Source organism: Pholis gunnellus (genome assembly GCF_910591455.1).
Source record: "Pholis gunnellus genome assembly, chromosome: 12".
Classification (NCBI taxonomy): Eukaryota; Metazoa; Chordata; class Actinopteri; order Perciformes; family Pholidae; genus Pholis; species Pholis gunnellus.
The window spans coordinates 25,013,369-25,026,067 of NC_136539.1; the positions used below are offsets into that span (position 1 = coordinate 25,013,369).

At 41.0% G+C, this 12,699-nt stretch overlaps 1 protein-coding gene across 1 annotated transcript in view; it reads right to left on the reverse strand.

Moving 5' to 3' along the window:
* Window positions 1-12,699, reverse strand: part of zeb2a (zinc finger E-box binding homeobox 2a) — a gene marked incomplete at its 5' end in the record, with an annotated part of 52,444 nt that overhangs the window by 15,353 nt on the left and 24,392 nt on the right. The window contains 4 exon segments of the mRNA XM_079170334.1: window positions 188-250; window positions 253-363; window positions 567-609; window positions 1,381-1,676. Coding sequence (XP_079026460.1) covers window positions 188-250; window positions 253-363; window positions 567-609; window positions 1,381-1,676 — 513 coding nt within the window.

A 12,699-nucleotide genomic window follows, 5' to 3' on the forward strand; every position in this document is an offset into this window, starting at 1 on the left:
GTAGTGAATTTCTGAAAAATTATTCAATTATAAAATAGCTATAACTTTGTGATTCTGTTTAGGCCAGCAGAGAAGGCTTTGCAGGCCCTGACGGCCCACCACTGCTATATATATATATATATATGTATATATATATGTCATATGACATACATATATGTATACATATATATATATTGACTCGTCTCACCGTGCTCGCTCTCATCCTGACCGACGGCTTCGGGGGTTCCCAGTCGCGTCACCTCCTCCGGGGCTCTGGGTAAATGATGGCGGTGTCGCTGCGCTGCAGGTACTCGGCGATGGTTGCCGGGTGACCGTCTCCGTCCTCATGTTTACGTTTCAGGAAGAAGTCGTCGAGTTCAGAGACTGAACACAGAACACTTCATCATCAGTATAGAAATGTACAAAACAGAGAGGAGCAGCAGAGCTGACATCATGTAACACGAGTACACGGTGTGTGTAATTATATACATAATATATATAATATATATATAATATATATATATATATATATATATATATATATATATATATATATATAGTATGTATATATATGATGTTGATCTCACCTGTTCTGTTTCCTTCTGGACCGACAGCTTCATAATCGTCTTTCTATCGTCTTGTTAAATGAAAACATATTTATTAGTGCTGGGCAACGATTACCATTTTTAATCGTGATTAATCTCATTGTTATGTTAAAGTTCATAATGAATCTAAAGTAGTGTGTTCACTCTTTTATGTTAAAGTGCTGCTCTATGAACTAAAGGTCAACAACATTTGGTGTAAACACGTTAAACTCATCCGGTTGTTGTTAACAGCAGGATTCTCTTCACACAGCAGCAGTTCTATCTCTTCTTGAGAACGTTCGTCAGACCGACATCTTCACAACACCAACCTGCAGCGTGTCTCCACTTCTCTGTAGCATCTGTTAGCTTGTCTCTGTAGCATCTGTTAGCTTGTCTCTGTAGCATCTGTTAGCTTGTCTCTGTAGCATCTGTTAGCTTGTCTTTAGTTTCTCTAAACTCTATTCTATGTTGTCCAATCAAATCATAACAATAATAATAATACACAAATCAAAGTATGTTCCTCCATTCATAGAGATAAAGTTTGGAGAAGCAGTAACTCTGCTGGGAGCACTGGGACACGTTTCTTCTTCTGTGTCTGCGGGCTCAACTCTTCTTCTTCTGTTGTTTATTAGAAAGTCAAATGGAGTCTTTTTGTGTTTTCTTTCCTCGAGAGACAAGATGGAGGAACAATCACTTCTTCTCTTGTTTCTTAATTTAATTTCAAATAAAAGAAAACCAACTAATATATATATATATATATATACACATATATATATATATATATATATAAGGTACACACACACACACACACACACACGTGGCCTTCTGTTGACTCACCGCTGCCGTTCAGGTGTCTGTTGGGGTCGTCTCCGAGTCTCCAGGTCTGATGGTGGTCCTGTGGACCCTCTGAGTCCTCCTGGTCCCGGTAGGACAGCAGGGCGTGGGCGAGCCGGGGCGACGCCTCCAAAGGGCTACCCTCCTCTTCCTCCTCTTCATCCTCTCCTCCTCTTCCTCCTCCTCCATCTCCGTTAACGAGGCCGTTCTCCTCAGAGACCAGAGTCCTGTCGTCCTCGTCGGTCTCTGAACCCGTCTCCACATTCTCATAGTTTAACACTGAAACACAAACACCGGACCATGTTAGACCAGGACCATGTTGGACCAGGACCAGGAGGAAGAGGATCAGGAAAGGGAGGAGGAGGAAGAGAAGGAGTAGGAAGCACATTCCTGGACTGGGAGTCTTTTTCTGTCTCAGAGCCCAGAGGACTGAGGACTGAGGACTGTAAATGTCCCACGACTGAACATAAACCTGGTTCAACCAGGGGACAGAGTACTACTACTAGTACTACTACTACTACTACTATGTCCACTCCTACTACTACTAGTACTACTAGTACTACTACTACTGCTGCTACTGTTACTCCTACTAGTACTACTACTACTACTAGTAATACTACCTCTGCTGCTACTATTACTACTACTACTACTACTTCCACTCTAATTACTACTATTTGTACAACTAATACTACTACTGCTGCTACTGTTACTATTACTACTACTATTATTACTACCACTGCTGCTGCTACTACTACTACTACTACTACTACTCCTAGTAATACTACTGCTGCTGCTACTGTTACTACTACTACTACTACTACTGCTACTACGCTGTACACATACTTTGGTACTGGTGAAAGGAATAGATCAAACACTATAATTTGTAGCTAGATAGCCTAGCTTAGCATAAAGACTGTAAAGGGAGAGGAAACAGGAAGCCGAGCTCAGAAAGAGACAAAACAACAGGAAGTTAAAACAACATATCCCCAAAACATGAATAAGAAAAGTGAAACGTCTTCAGCAGTCTGAACATATTACTGATGTAAACAAGCTCATCGTCAGCAAAGTGAAGGATTTAACAGACTAAGAACCACGTGGATCCACTAGAGCCACGTGGATCCACTAGAGCCATGAAACCAGTTCATTACATGAAATGAAAGTATAAAAGTTAACATGTCGGCGTTCATGTTCCCAGGAGGATGGAGATTAGTCCGTTCATATCTCTATAATATGATCTTTGTTTCCTCCCCGACAACTGCACAACAGGTGCAAATTAAAAAGGGGGGCCGGGCCGAAAATCTGCTGACCTGGGCTGAATACCAAGAGCAGGGTGGTGTGTGTGTGTGTGTGTGTGGGGGGGGGGGGCGTGGGACAGACCGGGCTTTAATAAGAGGTGTGACCAGCAGGATTGAGGGTAATGCCCTCTGTGATGAGAGGCAGCAAAGAAAGAGCTGAAAAGTGAGACGTGAATGCTCGTTGTGTGGTCGAAGGTATGTGACCACACAACGCCCCCCCCACGCCACACACACACACACACACAACACACACACACAACACACACACACACACACACACACACACACACACACACACACACACACACACACTGCCATTGTGCTGTTTGCCTTCTGACTGAAATAATCTGATCTGAAGAAGTGTTCACATCCTCCACTGCACTTTGATCCATAGATACACACACACACACACACACATCACTCCTCACGGTTCGGATCACTCACTCGTGACCCGCGGATCAATTGAATATTTATTTTATTTATTTTTTACAGTGTAATCATCATAGTGTGTAATAAAGTTGTACTGCTGCTGTTCCTTTTCCAGTAACACGTCCCCACATATCAAAGCAGAGCGTCAGTGAGCAGACATGAAGCAGCAGTGAGCTCAGTGAACGGAGCAGGTTAGAAGCATTTAACGGTGACGTCATGGCGAGCGGAGGAAGCCCCGGCATCATCAAGTCTCAGGTTTGGAGCATCTTGTCTTCCTGTAACTTCTGATGACGGATGAGGGAGGTGGACCAACCCGTTACGGTCTGTAGGCGTTAAAGAGAAAGACACGACAACGGAAAAACATCGGACATGTCCACACACATGAAGAGACCCCATCCTGGTCTGTCAGTGACGGGGGACACTCCACAACAACAACAACAACGACCACAACAACAACAACGACGACCACAACAACAACAACGACGACCACAACAACAACAACAACGCATCATCGCGGCATTTCAGAAAGCGTGTGTGCAGCAGCAGACCGGGCTGAAGCTGCTGCAGCATCTATGGGGTCTTCATGCTGCAGCATCTGTGGGGTCTTCATGCTGCAGCATCTGTGGGGTCTTCATGCTGCAGCATCTATGGGGTCTTCATGCTGCAGCATCTATGGGGTCTTCATGCTGCAGCATCTGTGGGGTCTTCATGCTGCAGCATCTATGGGGTCTTCATGCTGCAGCATCTGTGGGGTCTTCATGCTGCAGCATCTATGGGGTCTTCATGCTGCAGCATCTATGGGGTCTTCATGCTGCAGCATCTGTGGGGTCTTCATGCTGCAGCATCTGTGGGGTCTTCATGCTGCAGCATCTATGGGGTCTTCATGCTGCAGCATCTGTGGGGTCTTCATGCTGCAGCATCTGTGGGGTCTTCATGCTGCAACATCTATGGGGTCTTCATGCTGCAACATCTATGGGGTCTTCATGCTGCAACATCTATGGGGTCTTCATGCTGCAGCATCTGTGGGGTCTTCATGCTGCAGCATCTGTGGGGTCTTCATGCTGCAACATCTGTGGGGTCTTCATGCTGCAGCATCTATGGGGTCTTCATGCTGCAGCATCTGTGGGGTCTTCATGCTGCAGCATCTGTGGGGTCTTCATGCTGCAACATCTATGGGGTCTTCATGCTGCAGCATCTATGGGGTCTTCATGCTGCAGCATCTGTGGGGTCTTCATGCTGCAGCATCTGTGGGGTCTTCATGCTGCAGCATCTATGGGGTCTTCATGCTGCAGACATCAGGCCGTTCTGATGCTGAAGCTCTGTGGCTGATTCTTTCTTTCAACACTGATCAGAGGACGAGGGCATCAACACACCTCATGTTGCACTTAAACTGAACAGAATTGAATATTATTGAATGTTTTATTTTTATTTGTTATTTATTTCATTTTGTTTCTTAGTTTCCAGAACCGAACCGAATATAGGTATATATAAGTATATAAGTATATATGTATAGGTATATATAAGTATATAAGTATATATGTATATAAATATATAAATAAATACTAGATGTCAACATGTCAAAAACACAACTACTGTCTGACCAACAGAGAACTACAGATGAACAAAAAAAAAAATAAACAATTTGAAAAGTCAACTCAAGAAAAACCAGAAGAAGAAAAATCTGATTTCAGAAACAGGAATCATTCCACCTTAAATTTTCAGTGAATCATTCCACCTTAAATTTTCAGTGAATCATTCCACCTTAAATTTTCAGTGAATCATTCCACCTTAAATTTTCAGTGTAATTCAGCAGGTTGCTGCTTAGAGTGTGTGTGTGCGTGTGCGTGTGTGTGTCTGTGCTGTGATTGGTCGGTGGCTGACCTCCCAAACAAAAGCCATTCACGGTGCTATTTGCCCACCGGGTCACATGACTCTGGCAGAGAGTGGCAGATGTCACCGGGGGCAACGCAGCCGTCTGAAAACACTGTCCACCATTTTGTACGTCTACACCCACCCACCCACACACACACACACACACACACACACACACACACACACACACACACACGAAACACCTTCAGCTCCTTAAAGTCCAGACTGTCCGTCCTCCATTGTTGGACCTGCTGATCTCACAGAGCCCTTATTGTCCGTCTTTGTGTCCATTCAGGCCTCGAGGACAAAGGACAGACCCCCCCCCCCCCCCCCCCCCACACACACACACACACACACACCCCTCTCACCAGGGCATTCTACAAAGACACATTAATCCCCCCCCCCCCCCCTCTCAGTGTTGTCATCCTCTGCTCCGACCAACAAACACCTCCAGCTGTTTCTGAGAGGGGGTGTGATGATGATTTATCAGAAGGTATATATATACATATATATATATATAAGGTATATAAGTTATATATACATATATATATATAAGGTATATAAGGTATATAAGTTATATATATACATATATATATAAGGTATATAAGTTATATATACATATATATATAAGGTATATAAGGTATATAAGTTATATATATACATATATATATAAGGTATATAAGGTACATAGATTATATAAGGCGTATAAGGTATATAAGGTATATAAGGTGTATAAGGTATATAAGGTATATAAGGTGTATAAGGTATATAGGGTATATAAGGCGTATAAGGTATATAAAGTATATAAGGTATATAAGGTATATAAGGTATATAAGGTGTATAAGGTATATAGGGTATATAAGGTATATAAGGTATATAAAGTATATAAGGTATATAAGGTATATAAGGTATATAAGGTATATAAGGTATATAAAGTATATAAGGTATATAAGGTATATAAGGTATATAAAGTATATAAGGTATATAGGGTATATAAGGTATATAAGGTATATAAGGTGTATAAGGTACATAGATTATATAAGGCGTATAAGGTATATAAGGTATATAAGGTGTATAAGGTATATAAGGTATATAAGGTGTATAAGGTATATAAGGTATATAAGGTATATAAGGTGTATAAGGTACATAGATTATATAAGGCGTATAAGGTATATAAGGTATATAAGGTATATAAGGTATATAAGGTATATAAGGTATATAAGGTATATAAGGTATATAAGGTATATAAGGTGTATAAGGTACATAGATTATATAAGGCGTATAAGGTATATAAGGTATATAAGGTGTATAAGGTATATAAGGTATATAAGGTGTATAAGGTATATAAGGTATATAAGGTATATAAGGTATATAAGGTGTATAAGGTACATAGATTATATAAGGCGTATAAGGTATATAAGGTATATAAGGTGTATAAGGTATATAAGGTATATAAGGTGTATAAGGTATATAGGGTATATAAGGCGTATAAGGTATATAAAGTATATAAGGTATATAAGGTATATAAGGTATATAAGGTGTATAAGGTATATAGGGTATATAAAGTATATAAGGTATATAAGGTATATAAGGTATATAAAGTATATAAGGTATATAGGGTATATAAGGTATATAAGGTATATAAGGTGTATAAGGTACATAGATTATATAAGGCGTATAAGGTATATAAGGTATATAAGGTATATAAGGTATATAGGGTATATAAGGTATATAAGGTATATAAAGTATATAAGGTATATAAGGTATATAAAGTATATAAGGTATATAGGGTATATAAGGTATATAAGGTATATAAGGTGTATAAGGTACATAGATTATATAAGGCGTATAAGGTATATAAGGTATATAAGGTATATAAGGTATATAAAGTATATAAGGTATATAGGGTATATAAGGTATATAAGGTATATAAAGTATATAAGGCGTATAAGGTATATAAGGTATATAAGGTATATAAAGTATATAAGGTATATAAAGTATATAAGGTATATAGGGTATATAAGGTATATAAGGTATATAAGGTATATAAAGTATATAAGGTATATAAGGTATATAAGGTATATAAAGTATATAAGGTATATAAGGTATATAAGGTATATAAAGTATATAAGGCGTATTAGGTATATAAGGTATATAAGGTATATAAAGTATATAAGGTATATGTATAAATTATAAAAATGAATCCCAAAAAACAGAAATACACAACTTTTTCTTCAGTTTCACTTTCAGCTGCTTGAAAACTAAACAATACAACAAGCTTTGATATTTTAATCCTCAATTTCAACTCAACCTCTTTAACTGTTTATTAATATGTAAATATCTCAATTAAATAGGTGTATATGTATATATATGTACACATATACAAACATATTTATATATAAGACTGCTTCCAGTCTTTGTGCTAAGCTAGGCTAACCGTTTCCATCTGATTCGTCTTTGTGCTAAGCTAGGCTAACCGTTTCCATCTGATTCGTCTTTGTGCTAAGCTAGGCAAACCGTTTCCATCTGATTCGTCTTTGTGCTAAGCTAGGCTAACCGTTTCCATCTGATTCGTCTTTGTGCTAAGCTAAACATGATGCACAGATTTATCATAAAACTGAAACAAACAGAATTCTTTTTGAAGGAGGGCGGGACTCCGGATGATGAAGTGAATCTAATCAGAGCTGAACGTACCTGAGAGGTTTCCCCTGGTCCACCAATACACATCCAGGAGTCCACTTTAGAGATCAAGAACCAGAGAGATCAAGAACCAGAGAGATCAAGAACCAGAGGGATCAAGAACCAGAGAGATCAATAATCATAGAGATCAAGAACCAGAGAGATCAAGAACCAGAGAGATCAAGAACCAGAGAGATCAATAATCATAGAGATCAAGAACCAGAGAGATCAAGAACCAGAGAGATCAAGAACCAGAGAGATCAATAATCATAGAGATCAATAATCATAGAGATCCAATAAGAAGAATCCATCAGATCCAACAGATCGTCCTCGTCCAGGTGCGTCCACATCCTGCTGCTCACTGAAAGGTAATGAGAGATGAAACAAGCTCTCCCTCTCTCTCTCCCTCTCTCTCTCTCTGTCTCTCCCTCTCTGTCTCTCTCTCTCCCTCTCTCTCTCTCTGTCTCTCTCTCTCCCTCTCTCTCTCTCTGTCTCTCTCTCTCCCTCTCTCTCTCTCCCTCTCTCTCCCTCTCTCTCTCTCTCTCCCTCTCTCTCCCCCCCCCCCTCTCTCTCTCTCTCTCTGTCTCTCCCTCTCTGTCTCTCTCTCTCCCTCTCTCTCTCTCTGTCTCTCTCTCTCCCTCTCTCTCTCTCTGTCTCTCTCTCCCTCTCTCTCCCTCTCTCTCTCTCTCCCTCTCTCTCTCCCCCCCTCTCTCTCTCTCTCTCTGTCTCTCTCTCTCTCCCTCTCTCTCTCTCCCCCCCCCTCTCTCTCTCTCTCCCTCCCTTGAGAGCCGATCACCTGAGCCATTGGAGGAGGAGATAAGCCGGCTCTGCTCTGGATAATGAGGTCGCTGCCTAGCGGCTAAGAGCTGGAAGTGATTCATCAAACACAGGCAGGTAGCAGAGAGCCGATGGAGTTATCCCACAGACAGACTAGTACAACCTAAATATACTGATTACAGCTGATCCATATGCTCGTAATGCTCTAATGCATGATCATGATTATTGATCATTGATCCTCAGAAGACGTGAGATATTCAGCATGAAATATTTATCAAAACACAAGGAAATAAAACTTCTTAATTTGAGGTAATATTTCTACCAGAAAGGAGTTTCCCTCTGCTTCCAGTCTTTGTGCTAAGCTAGGCTAACAGTCTCCCTCTGCTTCCAGTCTTTGTGCTAAGCTAGGCTAACAGTCTCCCTCTGCTTCCAGTCTCGGTGTATATATATTTATATATATATTAGTGCTGGGCAACGATTACAACTTTTAAACACGATTTATGCGCAAAATTCACTAATGAATCTAAAGTAGTGTGTTGAGCTCTTTTATGTTAAAGTGCTGCTCTATGAACTAAAGGTCAACAACATTTGGTGTAAACACGTTAAACTCATCAGGTTCTTGTTAACAGCAGGATTCTCTTCACACAGCAGCAGTTATAACACAGTTATAATGATTCTGATCATAGATATTCAGACGTGTTCACAACTTTATCTTCATGTGTGTCAGAGATGAATTTAAATCTACATCTTGAAACCTGAAACCTATCTACGTCATGTTTTAATGTTTGTTAAAGTCTCAGTAGTGATAACTAAATGATATGATTATTATACATATTACAAACTAAACACTTTAAAAACTCTAAAACAATAATTTAAATGAATCATTTATTTTATGGTATGTTGGTCAGACACTATGCTACGCTGATTAGCGTAACATGTGGTGTTTGTTATAAATGTAGTTGGTACATAGAGGGTGATGAGAAGCTGTACATGGAGGTACTTAGGACCCAGGGGAATGCAGGGGAAGGAAACAGGAAGAGACGGAAGAGACGCCACACAAACAGCTGTTCACCGCTCGCTGCTGTTCTTGAGTTAAAAATGTCGCTTAATAATAAAAAAAACAGCGTTAACGCACGATAAAATAATTGTCGGCGTTAATGAATGAATGCGTTAACGTGATAATAACGCACTGACTTGCCCAGCACTAATATATATTTATATATATGTGTAAATGTGTGTGTGCTGGACCTTCAGACGAGGTCCTGGCTGCAGAAACAGATCATTTCTCTGGAATGTAGACGAGGATCTAAGAATGGAGAGAAATCCCCCAAAGACATGGGGGGGGGGGGTTTCCAGGGCGACCTGTTGGCAGACTGATGTGTAATTACAGTCACCACATCCCAGCCGGTTCCTCCGTGTGGTCGACCAGAAAACAAAAAGAGAGTCGCTCTGTAATTCACCCCTCAAAGGGAGGACGGAGGGAGGAGGTTTAAAAACACACAACCACAGAGAGAACTTCAGGAGAGTTCACTCTCCGACTGAAACACAAGTTTCTGAAGAGCAACACAAAGACAAAACCCCATAATAATATATTATGATATCATATATAATATACCGTAACGTATACAAACCGTTTTAACGTATACAAAATGTTTAACATACATCACATCACAGTCATTGAGCAGACGCTTTTATCCAGACTTACAGTCAGTGTGTTCAACATAGTGTTCAAGAGAACGACTCGTCACCAGAAGTCATGAGTTCATCTCCTTTAAACATCTCAGAGCAGAAACCAGAGCAGACGTACAGAAACACACTAGCATGAACACAACCAGTGCTGAGAGGAAGGCTCGGGGTAGACCTTCATGAAGAGGTGAGTCTTCAGCCTGATGAAAGATGGGCAGCGACTCTGCTGTCCTGACGTCAGTGGGGAGTTCATTCCACCATCGTGGGGCCAGGACAGAGAACAGAGACCGGGTCCATCGGCCACAGGGACCTCTGAGCGACGGGGAACCGATCGCCCCGAGGCAGCAGAGCGAGTGGTCGGGGGGGGGTGTAGAGCTAGACCATGACCTGGAGATAGGAAGGAGCTGTTCCTTTCACTGCCCTGTAGACTCGCTAGTATAAAAAACGTTTATCAGTGGTGGCCGTCAGGGCCTGCAAAGCCTTCTCTGCTGGCCTAAACAGAATCACAAAGTTATAGCTATTTTATAATTGAATAATTTTTCAGAAATTCACTACATGTGTAAATAAATATGTGTCTCATTATCTTATGTTCTCATTGCACAGCTACTGTGCTCCTCAGCTGCTCTGCTTCAGTGCAGCTTGTTTTAAGTAGAGCTTTTATCCAATCAGAGTTCACCTCTGTGTCTCTAGGTAGAAGAGAGGCCCCAGGCCTGCAGACTCACCAGTGAATCCATGTGCAGGTTAAGTGAATGGGGACGATGTTGTTAATCGTCATAGTGTTCAACCAATCAGATCTTTAGTTTGACATGTTGGGCGTATTCTTTGACGTGTCAGAGCTGCTAGCTGGCCTACAGCTACGTGATTGGTCAGTGGGCTAGCGTGACATGTTGGGCGGTGATCCCAACATCTGCTGCCTCTGTGGAGCGACATGTTCAGCCTCAAACGCATTAAAACGTGTTCAAGAAATACAACTGAGGAGGACTTCTTGCTGGAGCCGCGTCATTAAAGTCTTTGTTAACAAAGAAAGGAGGATGGACTTGTCTTTAAATAGTGAACAGCAGCTGTGGTAAATGAAGTGCTTTGTTGTTACATAGTAGCGTTACTACTGTGGTCATTTGTCTCTGGTGTCGTTTTGATGATACGGTTGATGTTGTTCCTCTGATGTGAATAATATTACTCGTGCTCTTCAGTGTTTGGATGAATACGTGTTGTAGCGCTGCAGTGTTGCTGGATTGATTTGTTGCTTTGTTGTCATATAAATATATGTGACTGGTTCTTGTGACTTTGTTCTTGTCATTGTGTTAATTACATTGATTTTGACTCTATGCATTGTCCGTTAATGACGAAGCATCACGTCATGCACATATTCATGTATCTGCTCTCTGCAGTTCGTGTATTTGTAGGTGTTGAGCTTCATGTAACATTTTATTTATTTTCAAATGTTGCAGTGTTGAGAATATGAGGTGTTTACACGAAACAGATAACAACCCGTAGCTGTGACGTCATGATGAGGTCATGAGGAGACGGTTCAACGTAGGACACTGAAGGTATGAAACACACGCATACAACATGTTTAAACGCACGCATACAACATGTTTAAACGCACGCATACAACATGTTTAAACGCACGCATACAACATGTTTAAACACATAAAAACGCTTTATTGTATAAAAACATGTAACGTATAAAAACCATCTCCGGGAAATGTGTGTGTGTGTGTGTGTTATCAGTGTAGAAGGTGTGTGTGTGTGTGTGTGTTAATGTGTGTGTGTGTGTTATCAGTGTAGAAGGTGTGTGTGTGTGTGTGTTAATGTGTGTGTGTGTGTTATCAGTGTAGAAGGTGTGTGTGTGTGTGTTAATGTGTGTGTGTGTGTTATCAGTGTAGAAGGTGTGTGTGTGTGTTAATGTGTGTGTGTGTGTTATCAGTGTAGAAGGTGTGTGTGTGTGTTAATGTGTGTGTGTGTGTTATCAGTGTAGAAGGTGTGTGTGTGTGTTAATGTGTGTGTGTGTGTTATCAGTGTAGAAGGTGGAGGAACAACAAGCAGTAGTTCCTCTTTGAACGAGTCGAGTCACTGAAAACTTTAATCAGGTTTTAACACCTTGAGTTAGTAAGTCGGTTAAAAACGAAGCGTTAACCCCCCCACCCATACACACACACCTACACACACACTACCCCCCACCCATACACACACACCTACACACACACTACCTCATGTACTACTTCTGACAGAAGCGGTTCAAATACTATGACCTACTACACAGTAGTATTTCCAGTACTAGTACAACTAACCCTGTACTACTTCTGAAGAGGTTCTAAATAAAAGAATACAACCAGTTTCCTGTCTGAGGAGAACAGAATGATGAGGAGACATTAATGAAATAACACGAGGAAGAGTGTGAAGGTGGAGGAAGAGTATGAAGGTGGAGGAAGAGTGTGAAGGTGGAGGAAGAGTGTGAAGGTGGAGGAAGAGTATGAAGGTGGAGGAAGAGTGTGAAGGTGGAGGAAGAGTATGAAGGTGGAGGAAGAGTGTGAAGGTGGAGGAAGAGTGTGAAGGTGGAGGAA